This window comes from Clarias gariepinus, chromosome 13, assembly GCF_024256425.1.
Source record: "Clarias gariepinus isolate MV-2021 ecotype Netherlands chromosome 13, CGAR_prim_01v2, whole genome shotgun sequence".
In the NCBI taxonomy this organism is placed as follows: domain Eukaryota; kingdom Metazoa; phylum Chordata; class Actinopteri; order Siluriformes; family Clariidae; genus Clarias; species Clarias gariepinus.
This window is the reverse complement of record NC_071112.1, coordinates 9,846,049-9,870,708: the sequence shown is the minus strand read 5'-3', so window position 1 is coordinate 9,870,708 and position 24,660 is coordinate 9,846,049. Positions and strand designations below refer to the sequence as shown.

Below are 24,660 nucleotides of genomic sequence, written 5' to 3'. Positions count from 1 at the left end.
TCTTAATAAAAACACATTGTATAGCATTTTATTAAACATGTACACTAACTCCAATATAACATGCACACCAGTTTGTCCTTTAAATGTTGAGTGTTGACATTATTGCAAACACTGGTTCCCTGCGCTTCTGTGTATTATATATAGATAAATTTATATAGATTTATTTAAGGATAAAAAAAAAACATGGACAATTACATGGTTTTCTTCTTTCTGCAAAGTTTAACATTATACACAGCAAGGAAACGGCAAGGGAAAGGGGGTTGGAAGGAACTACGCATCCCAGAATTCATAGTTCACAATGCAAGGGGAAAATAAGGGTTAGAGGTCAAGTAGGATGGGCTTGCAGACGGCACAAGAAGCGTTCACAGTGAGGGAAATGGGCGGATGCTGATAGAGTGTGGGGCAATTTATTTTTCAAAATCTTATAAGAATTAACAGGTAAATACACTGTGCAAAAGATGTATAACACTAAAATTACACAACATGGCATGATTGTGAGCGAGCTCAGTAACAAAAAGAAGGCGGAATTTAATCTCTAACCTTGATGCGACATCAGATGGCGGTTGGAATTCTAATTTAAAAAAATAACAGTTATGAAAAGCTGAATCTAAACAGCATTACTAACCTGCAAAGTTTGAATAGGCAAATTTGCCTCAGAATGTGGGTGGAGTTAAATTCAAACACTGTTCCACTGACATCAGGTCACTGACATCTAAAAAAAAAAAAAAGTCACGTCGTCTAGGGGTCACTAAAAGTGACTCTTGGTTTCTTGTTTGTTCTATTAACTGATCTTGGTGACGGAAAGGAGGCGGAGTTTAAACGAGTTCCAGGATCCCAGCGTGACATCACCAGTCGGCAGTTGGAATTCAAATTTGAAAAATAACAGTCAGCTAACTGTCACCTTCATGCATCAGAATAAAACAGGACCGAAAATTTGTCTTTTCTTAATATAGCCCAGTCATATCACACATATCACACACCCATAAAATGACCAGGAAGTCTATTTAAACAACTGACGTACCTTTAGACGTACTAATTGTAACCGAATGTGCTAGCAGTACTTAAAATGTAATTTTAGTATTAAAGTATATATTTTTTTCAATTTACTGACACTGACATCATAAATCTTGACATTACTAATTACTCCATCCGGTTCCCAAAATCACTTTGCGCCCTTATGTTGTGAGCTAGCCAGATCAACAGCTAGCTAATCACCTAGCGAATACATCAAGTATACCATTTCAGGTTGCATAGCATCAACATTCTTAAAGATTCAGAGTGACATCAGCATGCACCAATTGCCCCAGGTTCAATGTTGTTTATTTTGCTCATTTGATTTATGGACAATGTTCCCAAATGATCCAATGGGTCAGAAAGAAGCTTCGCCCCCGATGATAATAGACAGAAAAACTGCTTCAACTGACGTGAAAAAAAAAAATCATGTCCTGTTTAACTGTACAATATTCGCAATATTCCATAATAAGCTTGATTACTTAACCCATTTCGACTCGTTTGGGGAATAAAATTTAAATGGCCATTTTGATGCAAGATCATTCGTTCCTCAGCTGTGTCTTATTTAGGATCTACGTCAACTGTTCGAGTATCAGCACACGCCCAGGGAGAGGACAGCGAGCAAGGGTTAGGGAGGGGGTAGGGTTTTTTACGAGGGAGAGGAGGAGATGGAGGGAGCGTCTGGCGACTGCAGCACTGGCCTGGGTGAAGAGAAGGAAAAAAAAGAAGGATGGAGAAATGAACGAGTGTGGTTTCGTCTTTGCCCGTCCTGCTCCTCCTCTCCTCGCCTGATTGCCAAGTTTTTATCGTCTGACACAAAACTGGATTTTTTTTAATATAGATTTATATTTATATATAGATATATATACAGAGTAGCTACAGGACCCGCCCACTCGCCCCCGCCAATGCCGTCAATATCCATATTATAATAATAATAATATTAATAATAATAATAATAAAAGCAGAGATTGGTCAGGAGAGCAGGAGAGATGGTTTGGTTAGCGATAGCGATGTGGGCAGGTCCTTTTCTCTTCAGTACATTTTTCAAGTTTTCTCCTTTTTTTTTTTTTTTACGTCTGGTGTTGGTTGGCTGTTTAATGTCCATGTCTCTATTGTAGGTAGTTGAATATATGTGTGTAGCATTCAGACTTTTGTGATCTGTGTGTGCTGTTCTTCGTCAAACGGTTCGTTCTCTGGGTCCGAGTCGGTTGTGTCCGAGTAACGGTAATGATCCGGCTCGTTGTCACTAACGTCCGGAGTGACGGAGGTGGAAGTGCTCGCCTCAGAGTTCGACGACTCATCCACCGTCTTCGTGAAAAACAGCTTCACCTAAGAGCAAGAGAGATAAAAGTGGGAAAGAAAGTGCCCAAGAAACAGACAGAGAAACAGGCAAAAACAGATAGACAAAGGAAAGAAAGAAAAGAAGATAAAATAGACAAGAAAAAAAGACAAAGAGGAAGAATGAACAAAAGAGGTAGACAGAACAAGAGAGGGAGAAACAGGATGAGAGGCAAAACAAAAACAAATCAACAACGAGAAAAAAAAGACAAAATCGAAGAAAAGAAAGTTAAAAAAGATAGACAAACAAAGGAATCCATGAAGAGGAAGGTGAATGAGAAAGGAAGCAAAAGGACAAAAAGAAAGAAGAAGGAGTCAAAGAAACAGGCAGACAAATAAATAAGAAAGAAAGACACAGTGAGGTGAATATACAGGGAGAGAAGGAAGGGGAAAAACAAAATAAAAGACAGAGAGGGAGGTGGAGAGAGATGTGAATATACAGTAATATATCCTGATCCATGACTAATGTTCCACATGTTTGTGTCATGTCCTCACCTTAAAGTTAGGAGAGAAGTATCTGTTCGCCTTATCTTTATTTGCTTTGTCCAGGTCGTTCTTTGTCAGCACTAGAATCAAGTAGTCTCTCTCTCCTTCTCTCTCCCTGTCCCGCTCTCTCTCTCCTCCACCCATCCCTCTATCCCGCTCCGAGGGAGAACTCTGGCTCTGATTGGACGAGTGGCTGTCGCTGTCATTCATTGCTGAGCCGTTCTCCACTCGTTCTCCGCCCTCGTCCGGTCCTGGGATGAAGAACGTATTAACCCAGAAGTGGAACATTTTATCCTATAGAAAGAGAAACACACATTTTATAAACTGGTCAATTCAATGCCAGGTGAACTCAGAGATCTGATAGGATCAAGAAGTCAAAGGTCACTGACCTTCTTCATCATCTTGTTCTGCTTATGATAGAACTCGACTTTAATGTCACCACATACTGGAAGTGGCTGAGGAAACTCAAAATGAATGATTCTGTCCTCTCTCCTCGTGTGAGCCGGATTGGATGTGTGTATTTTCACCTTAAGTTGGTAGACAACAAACTGAGGGTCTGAAAAAAAAAGGAAAATGAATTGTTCAAATGCATCACTCGTCTGCAGACATTCAGAATTTCAATAATCACTTAGTACTACACAAAAGCTCTCAAATCTAACGTATGTCATTGAGGAAATTAAATCCTTACACTACATTCTCGGCAACTTGGAAATTTCAAATTCTGGGACCACTCTGTACTTCTCTCTGTTATTGGATAACTCAGTCTGAATTGTGATCAATTGGGCTAACTAATTCTTATTTTTTTTTATTTAATTTTTATGCAAAACAGAAAAAACCTGTCAAACCATAAACTTATTTTACAGTTAATTCCCACTATTATGTACCTGAACACTCATTCTAGGCTAACTCAAACTCTCATTCTGGGGTATTGAAACTCTTTCATGTGTACTTCAAATTCTTATTTTAAATAAAAATCAGACTCTTATTCTGATCAAATTCACATTCCATGTAATATAAACTGTTAATTTTGATGTATCCCAAGCTCTTATTCTGGGTCAACTGAAACCTTTATTTTGGGTCAATTCCTGAGGTTTAAATTTAAAGCAATTTATTTTTAATCTTGGCTTACTCAAATTCTTGGGTAAATAAATCTTACTCTCATGTAATTCAGTCTAATACAAACAGGACACACTATGCCATTACTATGGCCACCCCTATGCATTAATCACTAGTTTTAGCTAAGAAAACAATGAAACTAAAACCAGTCGCTAAATGTTCACCATATTGTTACACTTAATAATTTGCACATCAATCTGTGATTGGTTAAAGTTGCTGAGGCCGTTTGGTAACATCACACACGGCAGCTATATTCAGTAAATTAGAAAGTGTTGGTGTTTGAGAATCTGAGATTGCTGGGACTTACTGCAAGTGCCACTGCTGAACATGGGGAGCGTCTCAAATGCCATTTTATGGAACAGTAGAGCCACAGGTTTATAGTCCAGATGGTTTTTGAGCAGATAGCTGTAATAGTGCACGTACCTCCGCTGACTCGGGATTGTCACACCCTGACACACAACAAAACACAGCTGTTTTGAAATTCATGTTTGAAATCCTGGGCTGACTAAGTGAACTTTTTTGCTGTATTTCAGTTTAATCTAGACACACTCAGCTGGTGAATGCTGTATTTCTTGATTAATTTGATTTATAATCTCACAACTTATTCTTCGGCAGCTTGAGTTCCTCAGGTAAGAATCACGCTCGGGTAATCTATAAACTTATTTTTAGATAGGCCTGGGTACTGAACCTCAAAACTTTTGAACAAACTTCTACTATATCATATAACATAGAAAAAAACCCCGCCATGCCTCGTGCCCTAAGCCTCCTGGGATAGGCTCCAGGTCCCCACGACCCTGAATACAAGATAAAGCGGTATAGATGAGTGAGTGAGTGAGTGAGTAAATACTGAGTGTGTCGCATAGTCGGTGTAAAAATGTCTACTCCATCAAAAGCGTGGCTGTTTTGTCATCTGTGATGATTTTATCTGCTGATGATGCACTATATACCAACAGGACATTGCGGTCCAGAGTAAAACCACAACAACATTAATAACACACGTAAATATGTGTATGTGTATGTTGTGAGCAGAAAGGTGGTTCGTCTTTAACTGCAAGAGAAACAAACCCACAGCTATCCTCCTCTCATCGTTCAAATTTACAATGTTATAAAACTTCTTCAGAATCTCCACCAACGGATTTCCATCATCACGTATTACTGATGACAGAAGTGTGACGGGGTTGTAGCAGCTAATGTTTAGCAAACAAATGTTTGTCAGCTTATTTACTACATTAAACGGTACTGTATAAGGTGCGCTGCTGGTGACTTAAACTGGGAGTTAGATGTACTTTACATGTAACTGAGTGTAGAGACCAAAAAAAATTAAACACTAAATTGAAAGCTTCAAAAAGTATTACAGTGTCTGGTAATGTGAAGCATCTGCATTACACTCTGACTTTGATTTTTATTTATTAATATAAACATATTGTGCTGTGGATAAACGGGCTGCAGCATTCATCAAACATGCACATTTTTCAGTAAACGCTGAACTGAACGGTTGAGTTTATAATAAAAGAAAGTGAAAGTGTGGTTAACATGCAGGGGGTGAACACAAGAGGCAAAGGCTCAGTTCAGTTGGTGTATATCATCATTCATTTTATGAATTGTGCTCTCTCTCTCTCTCTCTAGTAATACTAGTCAGAGATGTAGCGAAGATTAGATCATAATTACAAACGTTAAAGTATGAAGGTGAACTTGTTCATTTTAATGAGGGTGAACTTTAAGCTAGCCTCTACTGAAGTGTGAGCTTTGCACAACAGTGTTAACAGACAACTTTGGGTTGTAGTAAACAAGCAAATTTTTTAATGTTGTAAAACTGCTTTCAAATGGCTTTTATGACATAAAAATTAAGTATAAACATCAAAAGTGTCTGAAAAATAAAACTAAAGACATGCTCCGCAATTAAGCAACATCACACTTTCAAGATTGTGCTTGTTCTCACACAGCCCAAGTACTTACAGGTATTACAGCGGCGCTGATATTCAGAACAACAGCACAACCTCAAGTGTGATATTGCTTTCATATAATAGTTTCAAAAACACCATTTATTATTAACACATTTTTTTTTTTATTTAAACACTTATTTTCCTTTCAAAACATCTACTTGGATTTATAAAGTCAGAATTGAAAAAGATATTGTTCAGGAACCAGCATTAAAGTAAAGGCATCAGTATCAGTGTTTTCCACATATTTGGAAAATCTGACTAATAATGCAAAATAATTTTTCTTGTTTAAGAATAGTGGTCACTATCACATAGTTGTTTGATACCTTTTCAGAACCTAATGATACCCGAAATCACCCAAAACAACCCTGATCCTGAATGTTTGGCCATATTAAACACACAGATTTAATTGGCTTTTAAAGGGAAGCTTCCACACCTATGACTCATTGTAATTGTAATAAGTGTCTGTGCATAAATAGTCAGTGAGTTGCTCAGCTCATGAGGCGATGCACTGACTTGGCTGCATACTGCACCATAGAGAAGACAACTGCCACTGGACTTGCGTAATAAAGTAGTTGAACCTTATAAAACAGAAAAAGTATCTAAAAAGATCTCTTTACACTTTTAAAAGGAGCTCATGCACAATTATTACAAAAGACAGACTACATCATTTATTCTATATAGGGCAATAATTGATAGTAAGAACTAAAAGGTATGTAAACTTCTGAACAGGGATCATTCCACCATTTTCTTTATTGTTTTGTTTGATGATTGGATGGTAGGTTGACATTTAAAAAAAATAAAAAAAATAAAAAATCTGCATTATTTTTCAAATTCGTATTCTTAGGAAACTTAGATTTGCAAGGAACTCAAATTCTGATGACTGAGTAACTTAAAATGTTTACCATATCCGATATTCTGATTCTTAGAGCAGTGGTTCTCAAAGTGTGGGGCGCGCCCCACTAGTGGGAAATACAGATATGACAGGTGGGGCGCAATGAACGGGAGGGAATTAGTGGAAAATAATAGGAAAGTACCTATTCTAATTCATGCTTTTCTTTATTGACAATAAACATCAGAAACTCGAAACTAAACAATCACATGCAAAGAAATGGATTATTAATACAAGTAAATTAAAATAACATCAGAGAAAAAGTGGAACCATAGTGCAACAATAACGGTTTAACGTCGGCATGTCGCAGAGGAACAATATATAAGGAAACATTCGGTATTATGTATGTAATTTCATTTATTCCAATGTGTATGCTGATGTTTCTGTATTTTTTCAGGCAGTACTAGTCTGGCATTTCTAGTTTCCAGTGCGGCAACAAAGTTGCTTTTTGATCCTTCAGGCGCTGAACAGAAGGGAAGATCAATATCGTTCTACGCTTTTTGTTGGTGTGCTGCATTTTGCGATGATCCCTAAATCACTCGTTGCGCCGTAGAGTATAATGGTGTTTATGCTTTTAAACATGTATAATTTAAGGCGGATGTAGCTTAAACAAAATGTAGAGAGGAAATATATCTGGGTATCTTATTCGCCGGTTTATTTACGCAGCTATTGAATTCGGAGATGCGAATATCAAACTAACTTTACCGCGGACACAAACAGGTGTTATGCGCTAAAATGCCCCCATGCCACGGATTGCCCAAACCCATCCCCAACACATACACACGTAATCTCCATCAAATATTATATTAGGACATACATTCAAAGGTTTATTATTATTAAATATATTATTACTATTATAATTAACCCTAGGCACGTGACACTCGTCGAGACGATTAATACAAATCCCCCAAAATGATTATTTTATGGCGCATTTATTTTGCAGGGGTTTGTCAATGTACAAATAACAAATTATTTATCACAAATTACACTAAATAAATATTGTTTGTGGTGAAAAATTATAGGAAACGATTTTTATTATAAAATAAGCAATATAAAAATATACATGTTTATGAAAAAATATATATAATTTATATAGTTTTCCCCTATACAACATTTTTTATATTGCTTATTTTATAATTAAATTCGTTTGCTATAATTTGTAATTTGTAAACCATAAATCTACGAAATTATTTTCTAATATATTATTTGAAAGAGATTATGTAGGGGAGGCAATCCGTGGCGAGGGGAGCATTTTAGAGCATAACATCGGGCCAGTAGCGTACTGTATGTAGTGAGCATAATAACATCAATGGATACATTTGTTACATGGACCACAAAAAAGCAGGTGATTCAGCATCATCAGCCTAATCAACCAAAAAGCCTATGATGAAGCCTATGTTGCGCTTGGATTCATGGTGGTGATGATGAGGGCAGAAGAGAGACCTGTGTGTGTTTTGTGTCTTAAACCGCTGGCAGCAGACAGCATGAGACCCAACAAAGTAGGAAGACAGTTAGAGACAACGAACCCCAGTCACGTTAATAAGCCACTTGACTTCTTTAAAAGAAAGCTCTAGATAAGTGACGAAGTAAGCCTGTTATAACAATAGCACGTGTATTTTATCTGTTTTGAACTTGCTGTTATTTGATCTTATTGGTTTAGAAATTGATATTTCAATAAATAGTACACTTGGCCGTTTTCGTTATCATTTTGTTGACAAGTGGGGCTTGAAAATTCGCCCACCCCTTAAGTGGGGAATGACAGAAAATGTTTGAGAACCACTGTCTTAGAGAACTCAAACTCTGGAGCTACTCATATATGGTTATTTTAGGTAACATTTTTGGTTCCCTAAATTTTAAGTCGCTTTATTTTTAGGTAAATAAAATTTTTATTCTTATTAGGTAAAAACCTAGTAAGAATAAGCTTTTTTTCACTTTTTTTTAGTCGTACTAGACCAAAGGTTACCTGGATGTCTTATAGTTTTTCTTAAATTCTTAACCACTTATTCAAATGAATCAAACTCTTAAACAATAAATTATTACTTTTTTTAATTATTACAATTTTGTAAGAATTGAAAACGAATATTATTACCAGCCAAGTTAACCATCATAACCTGTCATTTAATAACTTACAAAAAAGATCTTATGTTTATGTAGATGAGCATGTATGCGTACAAACATGTGTGATCTACCTACAGCCTCTTCTGTTTCAGGTTATATTTAAATATGACGCCGAAAGTTAATTAACATAAACCACAGCAGTTCCGGTCTCTTCCTCAACATGACGTAATAAGTAACCTTTTACAGACACTTGCTAAATCACCTGGCCTTGTGTGGTGATCAACGAAATCTCTTAGGGTGCTCGTTTTGAACAAACCTTCTGAACAACCACGAAATGATTTGATGTTAAACATAAATAAGCACCAGCTCCCATCTTACCTTCTTGTCCCTGGTCCTCACTTCTCCGTAGAAATCCAACGCTTCCTGCGCCTCCATGAATTTCCCACGATGCAACAGGTAAGCGCAGATCATCACCCCGGTGCGGCCTTTTCCTGCTTTACAGTGAATGGCTGCGACATGGTTCTCGTCCTCGGACAGCCACTGATCAAGATCCTCACAAAATGGCTTAATGAGCTCCAGCTGAGGGGGGTTGTGGTCTTCAAACGGGTACTGAGCAACTGAATGAGGGGGGGGAAGACAGTTGTTCTATTCACTGTTCTCAAGGATAGACGCCGTTAATTTTGACAATGTTTGACAATATTTTACCAAATGCATTCCTCGTGTAGTTATAGACATAAATTAAGAGTGTAGATAAACAGGAGAGCAACAGGAGACCTAAAAGAGAACCTTGTTGGAAGCCATCCTGTGCTTTTAAGTATCTAATTAGAGTCACTAGCCAAACTTCTCAGCACTTTCAGAGTATTCAAGGCTTGTCTGTTAATAAACCTTTTCCACAATCTACAACAAATGTTACCATGATGTCCAAACCCAAAGGGCTTACAGAACCATAGCTTCACTTAACCGATCACTTTAAAATGTTTCATGTCTTCAACCTATATCATGAGCTTTCCATCATTTCCATTTTGTTTTGACAACATGAATACAAGAACCTGTTTTCCTACATGCCAGTGTCACTCGTACACTATACAAAGAAGAAATTTAACACAGATACTCCCTGACTTATGAAGGGGTTAAATCAAATTAAGTAAAAAATGTGTTTAATACCTGACCTACACGACAACGTAACCTAGCATAGGCTGAACGTGCTCAGAACACAAAATAATCCGACATGAAGACTAATTCACAAAGTGTTTAGTGTTTATAAGCACTGAATAACCTGCACTAGCTAAACAATATACTGTAGATACTGATTACTGAAAGGCAGATATTGCATGGGAGCTTTGCTTTACTCCGCAAGCTACCAGTTTGGCATTGCTACAGTATCACTATAAGTAGGAGCAGATTTTATTTATATTGTGATTTTATAAGTATTACAATATTTTAAACATCCACCAATTATTTTTTTTTTACGCTTCTAAACAAACTTGGCAAATAATCTGCTTGTGCCACGAATTTGCTTTTGTCACACATATGTTGTGCTGCGAATAGTTTAGAGTGCTCCTTAAGGATTATAGAGAAACTTTAGCATATTACTGCAATACTCACTAAATAGATTTTTTTTGTTGGTTGCTATGGAATGTGATGTGATGGGTTTCCAAGATATACAAAACTAACTAGCTGAAAGGGGGCATATCGCCACCTACTGTAACAGAGTCAAACATACTTTGGTCAATAAATCGATTCCCCTGCTGTTTTTGTACACAAAGTCCAATTAAATATCCTTGTCGAGCTGTAAACACAGCTCCACTTAACTGTCCATGGAAACAGAAAAAGAGCACCACCTAACATCCCCTCTTATGTTAGGGAAAAAAAGACTTCCTGTTTCATAACCAAAAACCTCTCTTGATACTCCAGAACATGCCTGTGCACATTTATGATGCCCTAAAGCCATGTCTATATCCTGTTGCTTCTGCTTTAAAAAATAAAAAAAAAACTTCCTTGTCCTGATTTAGTATCATAACTGATGGAAAAAGAAACTGTAACATTCACACGAGTCTGAACCGCATGATGTAGCTGTGGTAAGCCTTTGGCAAAGCGGTTCATATCAACTTCCTCTCTTCATTTCCCTTTAAATCAACATGAGCCCTGAAAAATCCAAACAGAACGTGTGTGTGTGTGAGTGAGTGAAAGAGAGAGAAAGACCTGTGTGTTCCAGTGTCTACAGTAATACACCTGGCATTGGTTATTAAAAAAAAAATCTCCTAGACTTAGTTTCAAAATGGCAAAGAAATAGATTTCTTTTAATGAAATAATCCCTGTGCTCAGCGTGTCCTCGTCCACTTCCCCTCGATGTTTCCTCTGACTTCTGATTCTGTAGGCGTCAGATTTTCCCCCAATTTGTTTCTCCTCTTCCGGTTTCGAAATGAACGACCACACGCTCGCTTTAGCTCCGTGTCGAATCATAACGAGCGCTGGTCCACTTCCCTCCATCCACTTCCCCCTCAAGTCTTCCCCCTCAAAACTCAACCTGCCCCCAAACCTGAGCTGCTTTATATTTCTGATCTATAAATAATCTGATTCAGTCAGAAAGATTAAAGCTTGTGAGAGCCAAGCTCCAGCACGTACCTCATGTTTATTTATTTTAATGAGATATAAAAGAAATTTGTTTGCTCAAGTTCAGCAAATGAATTTCTGTACACATTTTTCCTGTACTCACCCCGACAGTTGAATTTGGCTGTGTCATAGTGTCGTTCTGCACACCTGTAAAAACAAACACTAATTAATTACAGTACACATGTAATGGTATGTGCGTGTCCCTGTTCGGCAGGGGGGTGCGTGTCCCTGTTCGGCAGGGGGGTGCGTGTCCCTGTTCGGCAGGGGGGTGCGTGTCCCTGTTCGGCAGGGGGGTGCGTGTCCCTGTTCGGCAGGGGGGTGCGTGTCCCTGTTCGGCAGGGGGGTGCGTGTCCCTGTTCGGCAGGGGTGCGTGTCTGTATATATATGTCCCTGTTCAGCAGGTGTGCTTGTCTGTATATATACGTCCCTGTTCAGCAGGTGTGTGCGTGTCCCTGTTCAGCAGGTGTGTTCGTGTCTGTATATATATGTCCCTGTTCAGCAGGTGTGTTCGTGTCTGTATATACATGTCCCTGTTCAGCAGGTGTGTGCGTGTCCCTGTTCAGCAGGTGTGTTCGTGTCTGTATATATATATGTCCCTGTTCAGCAGGTGTGTGCGTGTCTGTATATATATATGTCCCTGTTCAGCAGGTGTGTGCGTGTCTGTATATATATATGTCCCTGTTCAGCAGGTGTGTGCGTGTCTGTATATATATGTCCCTGTTCAGCAGGTGTGTGCGTGTCTGTATATATATATGTCCCTGTTCAGCAGGGGTGCGTGTCTGTATATATATGTCCCTGTTCAGCAGGTGTGCGTGTCTGTATATATATGTCCCTGTTCAGCAGGGGTGCGTGTCTGTATATATATATGTCCCTGTTCAGCAGGTGTGTGCGTGTCTGTATATATATATGTCCCTGTTCAGCAGGTGTGTGCGTGTCTGTATATATATATGTATATATATATATATATATATATATATATATATATATATGTCCCTGTTCAGCAGGTGTGTGCGTGTCTGTATATATATGTCCCTGTTCAGCAGGTGTGTGCGAGTTCCTGTTCAGCAGGTGTGTGCGTGTCTGTATATATATATATATATGTCCCTGTTCAGCAGGTGTGTGCGTATGGCGTCAGATTTATGTCAAAAGTCACGAGCGCGTAAGACATGCTCGCGAGCACATTATGTTATTTCACACGCGCAAAAATGAACCTTCAGGTGGCATGATAAAAGTACTCGCGCACAAATTCAACAACCGGGAGGTGTACAGGCAGCTGCGCGCGAGCGCCTGGCATACTCTCATAGGTTAACTGCTCGCGGAGCGCTGTTTTGCTCGCGCAGTGGATTTCTCCTCGCTCAGCTGATTTCTGCTCGCTAGATGTCTAGATGACTTTTGACAATTTGGGGGCGGAAACCAAGGAGGGCACTGACTCTCTTATGATTGGTCACTTTCATCGTAATCACACCCACAGGGACATCCTTGTACCTTGATTGACAGCTCTCATTACAGGAAGGCACGGAGTTGGGTTAAGTTACCACCGAAGAAGAGTGGGAATTAATTTTCTAATATACATAAACTGTCTATCCACGTAAAAAATGCTGCGCAGATCATAGTTAAATCAATTACCATATTTTTGGGCAATAAGTAACGTAACTAGCTAGCCTATTCGTTCTGTAGCTAACGCCTTAGCCAACACTTGTGATGCTGATCGCCCGACACTCATTTTAAAACTTGTAATCTTTAAAAACTGCATCTTAGACAACTAACATTAGGCTAACTGAATCATAACATAATTGTTTTCACATGTACAAGTGCTATTCTTACTGACGCTGATTTAATGCATTTGATTTTGCAGGCTAACACCTTGTCCCTTATTGTATTTTTGTGTGGCTCCAGCTCATCTTGCCGTTTATAGATGTAAGAGAAAATATGGTAATTGATTTAACTATGATCTGCGCAGCATTTTATACGTGGATAGACAGTTTATGTATATTAGAAAATTAATTCCCACTCTTCTTCGGTGGTAACTTAACCCAACTCCGTGCCTTCCTGTAATGAGAGCTGTCAATCAAGGTACAAGGATGTCCCTGTGGGTGTGATTACGATGAAAGTGACCATTCATAAGAGAGTCAGTGCCCTCCTTGGTTTCCGCCCCCAAATTGTCAAAAGTCATCTAGACTCGAGCGAGCAGAAATCAGCTGAGCGAGGAGAAATCCACTGCGCGAGCAAAACAGCGCTCCGCGAGCAGAAGCCCACTGCGCGCGAGCAGGATTCCACTGCGCGAGCAGAGTTAACCTATGAGAGTATGCCAGGCGCTCGCGCGCAGCTGCCTGTACACCTCCCGGTTGTTGAATTTGTGCGCGAGTACTTTTATCATGCCACCTGAAGGTTCATTTTTGCGCGTGTGAAATAATGTGCTCGTGAGCATGTCTTACGCGCTCGTGACTTTTGACATAAATCTGACGCCATATGTGCGTGTCTGTGTATATATATATATATATATATATATATATATGTCCCTGTTCAGCAGGTGTGTGCGTGTCTGTATATATATATACACATGTCCCTGTTCAGCAGGTGTGCGTGTTTGTATATATATGTCCCTGTTCAGCAGGTGTGCGTGTTTGTATATATATGTCCCTGTTCAGCAGGTGTGCGTGTCCCTGTTCAGCAGGTGTGCGTGTCCCTGTTCAGCAGGTGTGCGTGTGTCCCTGTTCAGCAGGTGTGCGTGTGTCCCTGTTCAGCAGGTGTGTGCGTGTCCCTGTTCAGCAGGTGTGTGTGTGTCCCTGTTCAGCAGGTGTGCGTGTTTGTATATATATGTCCCTGTTCAGCAGGTGTGCGTGTGTCCCTGTTCAGCAGGTGTGTGCGTGTCCCTGTTCAGCAGGTGTGCGTGTGTCCCTGTTCAGCAGGTGTGCGTGTTTGTATATATATGTCCCTGTTCAGCAGGTGTGCGTGTCCCTGTTCAGCAGGTGTGCGTGTTTGTATATATATGTCCCTGTTCAGCAGGTGTGCGTGTCCCTGTTCAGCAGGTGTGCGTGTTTGTATATATATGTCCCTGTTCAGCAGGTGTGCGTGTCCCTGTTCAGCAGGTGTGCGTGTTTGTATATATATGTCCCTGTTCAGCAGGTGTGCGTGTGTCCCTGTTCAGCAGGTGTGCGTGTTTGTATATATATATGTCCCTGTTCAGCAGGTGTGCGTGTCCCTGTTCAGCAGGTGTGCGTGTTTGTATATATATATGTCCCTGTTCAGCAGGTGTGCGTGTGTCCCTGTTCAGCAGGTGTGCGTGTGTCCCTGTTCAGCAGGTGTGTGCGTGTCCCTGTTCAGCAGGTGTGTGCGTGTTTGTATATATATGTCCCTGTTCAGCAGGTGTGCGTGTTTGTATATATATGTCCCTGTACAGCAGGTGTGTGCGTGTGTCCCTGTTCAGCAGGTGTGTGCGTGTGTCCCTGTTCAGCAGGTGTGTGCGTGTCCCTGTTCAGCAGGTGTGTGCGTGTCCCTGTTCAGCAGGTGTGTCGTGTTTGTATATATATGTCCCTGTTCAGCAGGTGTGCGTGTGTCCCTGTACAGCAGGTGTGTGCGTGTGTCCCTGTTCAGCAGGTGTGTGCGTGTGTCCCTGTTCAGCAGGTGTGTGCGTGTCCCTGTTCAGCAGGTGTGTGCGTGTTTGTATATATATGTCCCTGTTCAGCAGGTGTGCGTGTCCCTGTTCAGCAGGTGTGCGTGTCCCTGTTCAGCAGGTGTGCGTGTCCCTGTTCAGCAGGTGTGCGTGTCCCTGTTCAGCAGGTGTGCGTGTCCCTGTTCAGCAGGTGTGCGTGTCCCTGTTCAGCAGGTGTGCGTGTCCCTGTTCAGCAGGTGTGCGTGTCCCTGTTCAGCAGGTGTGCGTGTCCCTGTTCAGCAGGTGTGCGTGTCTGTATATATATGTCCCTGTTCAGCAGGTGTGTGCGTGTCCCATACAGGCGAGTCAAGTTCTTCCACACCATACATACACATCCGTGTCTTATGGATTATCATATAGACCTTGCTTTGTGCACTGGTGCGCAATCATGTTGGAACAGGAACGGATCATCCCCAAACTGTGAGCATAAAATTGTCCAAAGAAACAACCTCACACCAATTCTAACATGGGATGAATAAAGGGCGGAGACTGCAAGCCAAGTCTTTTTGTCTGACAAATTTGCTTCTGAAAAAATGGTCGAAAATTCCCATGAACACTGTCCTAAAGCTTGTGGAAAGCCTTCCCAGGAGAGTTGGAGCTGTTATAGCTGCAATGGAGGCGGGACCAACATCATATTAAACTATGTAGATTAAGAATTGCCCATATGCCTGTAAAGGCAGACGAGTGAATACTTTTGGTAATATAGTTTGTATATATTCCTATGTGTGTGTGCGCGCGCACACGCACACACACACACAAACATACATACATAACTGCTAAACAGGGACATGCGCACACACACACACACATACCTGCTGAACAGGGACAGAAAAAGAGCACCCTGTTCGGCAGGTGTGCGTGTGGTGCGCGTGTCCCTGTTCGGCAGGTGTGCGCGTGGTTGCGCGTGTCCCCGTTCGGCAGGTGTGCGCGTGGTGCGCGTGTCCCCGTTCGGCAGGTGTGCGCGTGGTGCGCGTGGTGCGCGTATCCCCGTTCGGCAGGTGTGCGCGTGGTGCGCGTGTCCCCGTTCGGCAGGTGTGCGCGTGGTGCGCGTGTCCCCGTTCGGCAGGTGTGCGCGTGGTGCGCGTGTCCCCGTTCGGCAGGTGTGCGCGTGGTGCGCGTGTCCCCGTTCGGCAGGTGTGTGCGTGGTGCGCGTGTCCCCGTTCGGCAGGTGTGCGCGTTGTGCGCGTGCCCCCGTTCGGAAGGTGTGCGCGTTGTGCGCGTGCCCCCGTTCGGAAGGTGTGCGCGTTGTGCGCGTGCCCCCGTTCGGAAGGTGTGCGCGTTGTGCGCGTGCCCCCGTTCGGAAGGTGTGCGCGTTGTGCGCGTGCCCCCGTTCGGAAGGTGTGCGCGTTGTGCGCGTGTCCCCGTTCGGAAGGTGTGCGCGTTGTGCGCGTGTCCCCGTTCGGCAGGTGTGCGTGTTGTGCGCGTGTCCCCGTTCGGCAGGTGTGCGTGTTGTGCGCGTGTCCCCGTTCGGCAGGTGTGCGTGTTGTGCGCGTGTCCCCGTTCGGCAGGTGTGCGTGTTGTGCGCGTGTCCCCGTTCGGCAGGTGTGCGTGTCCCTGTTGTGTGCGTGTCCCTGTTCAGTAGGAGTGTTTGCGTGTGCTATGTGTGTGTGTGTGTGTATGCTATGTGTGTGTGCTGTGTGTGTATGTATGTATGTCCCCGTTCAGCAGGTGTGTGCAAGTGTGTGTGCGCATGTCCTTGTTTAGCAAGAGGTGTGTGTGCATGTCCCTGTTCAGCAGGTATGTACTTGTGTGTGTGCGCATGTCCCTGTTCAGCAGTTATGTATGTATGTTTGTGTGTGTGTGTGTGTGTGTGTGTGTGTGCGCGCGCGCGCGCGCGTGTGTGCGTGCGTGCGCACACATAGGAGTATATACACTATATTACCAAAAGTATTCACTCGTCTGCCTTTACAGGCATATGAAGTAACATCCAATTCTTAATCTACATAGTTTAATATGATGTTGGTCCCGCCTCCATTGCAGCTATAACAGCTCCAACTCTCCTGGGAAGGCTTTCCACAAGGTTTAGGACCGTGTTCGTGGGAATTTTCGACCATTTTTTTAGAAGCAAATTTTGTCAGACAAAAAGGCTTGGCTTGCAGTCTCCGCCCTTTATTCATCCCATGTTAGAATTGGTGAGAGGTTGTTTCTTTGGACAATTTCATGCTCACAGTTTGGGGATGACCCCTTCCTGTTCCAACATGATTGCGCACCAGTGCACAAAGCAAGGTCTATATGATAATCCATAAGACACGGATGTGTATGTATGGTGTGGAAGAACTTGACTCGCCTGTCCTGACCTCAACCCGAGAGAACACCTTTGGGATGAATTAGCCTTCCCAGAAGAGTTGAAGCTGTTATAGCTGCAGAAGGTGGGCCAACATCATATTAAACCATATGGATTAAGAATTGGATGTTGTTCAAGGTTATACGCATGTGAAGGCAGGTGAGCGAATACTTTTGGCAATAAAATGCATGTGTAAAGGGGTGTGTATATGCATATGTGAATGTATAAATGTAAGTGTAATTATATGCAAGTGTGTGTACATGTGTGCAGGTGTCCATATATGTATAAAGGTGTGTACATATATGAATCTATAAAAATATGCATAAACATGTCAATGTCAATATATGTAAATGTGTTTGTACTTACAGGTTATATATTTTATAATGGTTTCTGTGTTTGGAATCCAAAAATCTGTAGAGACAAAAACAGGTGTTTAACGCGATATTTAACATTTATTTCATAGAAACTCTGAAAGAACATCATAAACAATACTCTGTGTGTGTCAGACTAACCGTACGACATCATCTATGTTGTTGCGGTAAACTCCCTCCAGTCTCTCGGCTGGAAACCCCATAGCGATGATGTTTGGGTAAATATCTAACAAACACACGTTAAGGAACTCATATCCGTCCAAACACCACTTTCACAAAACCAAATACATGTGCATCAACAACACAGTATTAAACATGTGTGAGTGCATGTGCGCACACATTCACTCTCTGGGATGTCTGTGTGTGCCGCTGCACAGGCAGTTATTCTGTGGTTTGGTGGTGGATGGACAGCTGGGGTTTGGTTTGGTTCCCTAAAAAAATGATAACGGTAAAGGTCAGGTGCTGCCACTTACACACACAGTCACTACCAGAAGATTGTATAGTAAACACTGCGCTGGGGTCAGAGCAAGAAGAGCGCTTAATCAGGAGGTCAAGAGAAGGTGAGCTGCAGGGAGGGTCTGGGAGTAAAGCTGATCTGGGGCGGAACCGAACAGGTTCACATTCGCTTTATATGATTCAGAGATTAACAATGACGTCACTCAGATGTGAGTGAGGAGAGTGTTCACTCATAGTCTGACACCACACAAGTGCTAGTGTAGTAAAGGTAAGATAAAATAGATGCAAAAAAAAAAAATTAAGCACAAAGAGAGATGACTGAATGCACATAGTAAAAGAAAAAAGAAAAAATGAATGGATTTATAAAGAAATAGCTTTATATGCAGATGGATCCTAGAAAAAGAAAGAAAAAATAAAAGGAAAAAAAAACTAGCAAAAAGAAACAAACTAAGAAAGAGGGAATAGAAGGATGGACGGAAATAGGATGGAAGGAGAGAGAGAAAAATGACAGATGGACACAAAAAGAAAAGTAAATATGGATGAAAAAAAAGGGAAAAAAGATGGATGTAGAAAAAAAAAGTAACAAAGTCATGAAACATAAATGGAAATAAAGGAAACAGAAAGAGGAAGAAACTTGTATAAAATAAAGAAAAAGAGAAACCAGCATTACTAAAGGTGACGGAAATGAAACGTAAAGAAAAAAGCAAAAAAAAAAAAAAAATGAAAGAGCTACAAGAAGCTACAAAATTGGGTTCAGTCCCACACATTTGGGTCTCATGGGTGTTTCTTTGAAAGCGCTGCAGCCCACCATGTAATGCATGACATCGCCATGACAATAAACAAGGAGACATTCATGAGGTCATCTCAGGAATCTCCTCCCACCAATGAAACAAAAAGTAGTAAATCAACCTGATGGACCCATACAACACAAGGGCTTTTTACCAATTGATCGCTTCATGCTCCAAGCACTCTGTGTGCTTTACCTTTTATAGAGTTTAGTGGGCACTGCCATATGCATTTCCTCACGTAAACAAGAAGGAAATCACAAAACAGAAACATTACACAACTTTTCTTGAAAACTGGTAAAAGAAAGCCGGTGTGTTAGAGTTTATGGCTCTTCTATCTTGGGCTGAGTAGAGAGGATATCACAGCTAGGCTGATATCCAGTACAACAGCATAACAGCGAGTGTAATATTACTTTTATACAACAGTTCCACAAACACCATTTATCATCAACACGTTATGATTAGTTTCTTTAGTTAACCAATTATTTTGCTCTGCCAGCAAATATTAACACAACTAACTGCGCCTGCCGGAGGTTCCAACTGACACTTAGCGACCGACAATTAGTGAAATAATCAGGGGTGAAAGTTTTTAATTCTTGCCGGTACTATGTAGCCAAAAGGTAAGGAGAATAAACCACAGAGATTGTGGAGAGTCCAGAGAAACTCCCGAGATTAACTTTATATTTCCATTTTATCTGCTTTAGAATATCATCTCTGTTAACGTCTGGGTTGAATACCAAACAGCATTCAATGAAAAGCTAGTGCGCTGTAGGGTGTACGAAAGCTTGATCAGGGGTTAGAGAGGAATTTTATAACTCCTAGCCTAGTGTTAGAAGCTAATTAGCTTGTAGCTCACATTAGCTGTAAACAGAACACCACAGATGGTTCATAGACGATTTAAAATGACTTGGAAGCATTTACTAAGCAAAGAAAAGGTGTTTTGCTTAAAGTAATATAACAATATTGAATATGTTTTCTTGCACAATACAGTTAAACATCCCAGTACTGTTATGGTCTATTATCACCACTCGTGGAATGCCGCTCATCCAATTAGAGCTGTCCTATAACGGTGATTGCTGTTGAAGTTTAGTTTTTGGATATGGAGAAGTACCGCAAAATTTTTTTTGCAACTGACCCACACCATACGACTGGTCCAGACCCGTGATCACTCTGCACCAAAACCAAGGACATGTCTTTTCTTAATCACCATAAAGTTGTGATTACAAACCGGACCTTTAACACTCCTTATTGTCAAAAAACTAAACCATAAAATCAGATGTCAAACCCAGGTTGCAAAACCTGAACAAATCCCACGATTCTCTGTGAATAACGACAACACACAACTACATAAGAAACTTATCCTGTCCTCCAAACACAGATACCTACAAATTGACAAAACAGTTGGATTTCAGCATTATTTTCGGCATAGATTTCTAAGTGGACCGACAACTTTCATTACACTGTACGTACATTGTGCTCAAAATCTAACGCTTTCAGCTGTAAAGGTCTCTTTATCCTTAAAGAGACCTGTGATTACATGGATTATATATTTCCAAATAAGAGGCCAAACTTCTTCTAATACTAAGATTTCAGGACTCATTTTTAGCATTTTTGGAAAACCCATAGATCGTGGACTAACCAAATTTCAAAATTATTAAATTATCGTCAAAGTTAAGGACACACTGAAAGATCAGTCAACAACCACACCAACCAGATCAGATGCAGTTATATCCCATTCCATCAAATCCCCGTCTAATCTATTTGTATTGTGATTCTGTATGACAATTTTAGAAATACTCTAATTCTATATATATCTACCCACCTGTCTATCCATGTTAGCATTCAGATTTTGTTACAATTTTAAACAAACCAAGCAAATTATCAAAGGGCATCAAGGTTTGAATAGTTAAGAGCACTTTACCTGTAGGATTAGGGAGAAACTAGAACCTACAATTACAACCTCAACTGCATATGTATATAAATTAAAACTATTACTAAAGATCTAATTTGTTTTGACTGGGCGATACATGAAAATTTCTTCACAATGTTGAGTACAACATCCTAATAAAATCCGATCTGACCAAACATAAATCTGCAATCTAGTCACACATGCGGTTTCACAGAGAATAACGTTACACAACTCTATGTAAGAAACTAACGCTGTCCGAATATGGGGCTTTAGAGACATTTTTACATGACGCTGTTTTCACCATTCTGTGTTTTTTTGACAGATTTTTAGGCACACGCAATTCAGAATGATAAATTTACAAAAAAATTAATCATCAAAATACGATGCACTCCCACGATGCAGCAAAATCAAATTTACTCAATCGTAGACCTGCAATCCTGTCCCAAATATAGTACTGATTTTTAACCTGACCCAAAAACATCCTGTGTCATAATTTCTAACAGAACTACTTTGCAAAAAGAAACAACATAAAAGCTGTATAATAAAAGTCACAAAATATGCACACAGCAGCTGATCAAAATAAATGAAACACTTAGTGTGTAAATAAATAAAAATCCAGGCTCATGGGTCAAGGATACAGGTAAGGTCCAGATCGAATCCATCTTCCTGGTATCTCCTCTTTTCTCGGCTCACAATCTGCTTAATGAACGCCATCGCAGTTCCCAAGTTCACTCACAAACGTGACTTTTTCTGTAGAAAAAGTCCCACGTCCCTGTATGCACTGCTTTGAAGCAGATTTCTATATTTACACGCGCGTTTGTGTGTGTGTTTTTACACCACAACAGCCTCAGACACGTCCAATCCAGCAGATTCCATTTACGAAACCTTGGCTAATTAGGTTAAGCGTATATCTGCGTCCACAAAGTTTTTCAATCTGCTTAATACGGACATAAAGACGTGGTCCGGGGTTGTAGATGTGACTATCTGGATTATTTTTAGATCATTGAAGCCCAATCCAGGCCTTGTAGAGATTCCTGATTCGTGCAAAAAGAAGAAAAGGCTCCCGGGGGTGAAATCAAATTTCAAATCGAGGTTCTCGAGTTCTTGATGATGATCAGGAGTTTTGGTTGTGGATAAAGATAAGGAAGGTGGAACCACTCCAAAATGAAAGGATGGAGAAGCAGCGCTAGGATACTCCAGGCTACAGTAATGATGGGCCGGGTCTGTGATTAGATCACGCTGTGGTGGTTCTCCAAATGGTCCTGATTCTGTATACAAATTAAGAGTTATCAATGAATATATGTTTTATACACCTAGAGCAGGAGAACAGGAAACAGCTTATTTAAAAAAAAAAAAAAAAAAAAAAAGAAACACACAAACAGGATTATTTGCGTCTTTGAGGAAGTGTGGACGGACGGACAGGGACCCGGATTATGCCTCGTCGTCTGAGAGGTTCTGTTAGAACTCTGACTAAAATTACGATTATCAAAGCTTGTGTCTATGATAGCTTCCCGGATCTCTCCTTTAATATAGAAAAAAGTATCAGAAGTGTTAAAATGAGGATAGTTTCAGCATCAAAATGAGATGCTGTTCAGGATTTGATGCTGTGAGTGTCCTAAAGCTTGAAGGGCCCAAGCAGGGCTCCGGTCCAGACTACAGCAGGCCTGAAGCAGACGGTCTCAGGGTCTGACACAGACATAGCACTAATTACACTCCATGCAAGCTTTATAAATGAGTCCTAAAGCTGATCAGGATGCTCGTAGAGAGTAAAATGAAAGCAGAAATCCTGAGTGTCCCAATCCTCCAGGAGAGAAAAGGGCTCTCGGATCCTCCAGAAGCCCAAATGCAGAGCATCAGATCCGCCGTGATTTACCTCCGAACCGGGCAGGAAAACCTCTCCATCGCCTCTCCTGTAGTGGTAGTGGGGGGGAGGAGGAGGGGGGGGGGTCGACAGGGGCCAGGAAACCTCCCTATTACCCCCTATCAGGCTCTAGCTGCCATTTCGCTCTCGTTCTTTCTCTCTCGGTGTCTCTCCTCCACCTTTAAAAAGCCGAAGCTGTCCTACACCGCGATCATCTCCGCCGCTCAAAAGGTCGACGCGATTTCCGACACAAAAACGCACCGAAACACACCGCTGTCAGCCTCCCCGCGGCTCACACACCGACCTCCGAGCGCCCAGACGTCATCAACACCTCCACGCCTCAAATCCGTCGAAGGGAATCATCTTCATTTCTCGCCGTTTCTCTCGCCGCGTCTCTCTCTCCAGCTGAACTCTCAAACTTCCATCATGGCTTCCAGCGGAGGAAAAAAGAAGCTAGTTCTGGCAGAATGAAACACGTATCCCTCCGCGCTTACAACAAATAGCGCGCAAAACCCCCGCCGAGCTTCTGCTCACTCATTTACACATCCCTCGACAGAGAGGGGGGTTTTATTCACAGATTGACTTACATCATGTTTTTGTTTTGTTTTTTAAAAAAGAAAAATAACCATGTTGTACACCGAGCAGAAACGGGTTCAAACTCTGATCGCGGCGCGCGGCGGAAGAACACGGAGGTGAGCAAGATGGCGGCGCTTCGACCCTGTCAAAGTGGTCACGTGATCAGCTCATTGGGGAAGTTTCTAATGTGATGCATGTTACAGTCTAATAACCGGGACTGTACACACACACACACACACACACACACACACGACCTATTTTATTTTTATTACCTTTTAATATTATAATTGTTTTTTGTTAGTCTTTGGCTTCGCCCATTGTTTATTCACTTTCATATTCACGTGTGATTACAGGACGTTTATATTAATGTTATAGTTCAAGTACAAATTAATTATTTACAGTTAAATGAACATGCACACGTCACTGACTGTATTATTATTATTATTATTATTTAAATACACCTTATTATTGGATACACATCCTAATATTTTTCTGATAATAACTTTTTCACAACAGTTCACATATTAGCAAATATGTAAAAGTTTCCTTCGAAATTTAATAAAATTTTTAAATTCATAATAAAAATGTAAACAATAAATTTTTAACTAAGGTCTACATGATCTTAATCTTTAGGTTACAGGTTCGTGGAGGGCCGGGAGCCTGACCCAGTAGACTTTGGGCACGATACGGAGTACACCCCGGACAGGGTGCCAATCCATCTCAGGGCACACACACACACACACACACACTATTTGGGGGAATTTGTGAACAGCAATTATCTGCATGTATTTCTACAGGAGGAGGAACCTGGAGTATCCAAAGGAAAGCTGCAATTTGATAATTAAGTGCCAAAACCAAGTAACGAAACAAGTTACACACTGAATCTGAAATGCAACATAGTCAAGGGTTTCAGTTTTAATTCAAAGGGTTTTTATTCAAGTATGGCATTAACCATTAAGGAATTACACCCATTTTCACACACACCTCCATTTTGTGGGATCACAAATGATGTAACAAATGGCTGACAAGCAGTTGCATGGCCAGGTGTGCCCTGTTCCTTCATTCCCCTGGAGGTGGTTCTATGTGCTACATTTGCATTTGGTTGCTGTTTACTCTAACTCTTAACATGAGGTGGAAGGAGGTGTCGATGCAAGTAAAGGAGGCCATCTTTAAAAAAAAAAAAAAAAAGCAAATAAACCCATCAGAAAGATGACAAAAACATGGGGAGTGATCTGTACAACAGGATTGAAACTTTCTTAAAAAGAAGGAATTAATTGGCAAGCTCACATCTTAAGTGTTTCAGTTCAACTTC

General features: G+C 41.1%; 1 protein-coding gene across 1 annotated transcript; it reads right to left on the bottom strand.

Annotated features, from left to right (window-relative positions):
• ptena (phosphatase and tensin homolog A) lies at window positions 1-23,219 on the bottom strand. Its single transcript, XM_053509802.1, has 9 exons — window positions 21,550-23,219; window positions 17,903-17,987; window positions 17,757-17,801; window positions 11,558-11,601; window positions 9,220-9,458; window positions 4,259-4,400; window positions 3,225-3,391; window positions 2,845-3,129; window positions 1-2,340 (listed from the first exon to the last, which is right to left on the bottom strand). Exons 1-9 carry the CDS (start codon window positions 21,623-21,625, stop codon window positions 2,155-2,157), a joined length of 1,269 nt encoding a protein of 422 aa, XP_053365777.1. The 5' UTR covers window positions 21,626-23,219; the 3' UTR covers window positions 1-2,154.
• Between the last annotated feature and the right edge of the window lie 1,441 nt (window positions 23,220-24,660).

Bases quoted from the DNA above. Each gene is read 5' to 3' on its own strand.
- ptena (XM_053509802.1), bottom strand. From the start codon at position 21,625: ATGGCGTTCATTAAGCAGATTGTGAGCCGAGAAAAGAGGAGATACCAG. The intron at 11,602-17,756 runs GTAAGTACAAAC...TTGTTTTTACAG, and splicing joins CATTATAAAATATATAACCT to GTGTGCAGAACGACACTATG. The intron at 3,130-3,224 runs GTCAGTGACCTT...CTCTTTCTATAG, and splicing joins AGAACAAGATGATGAAGAAG to GATAAAATGTTCCACTTCTG.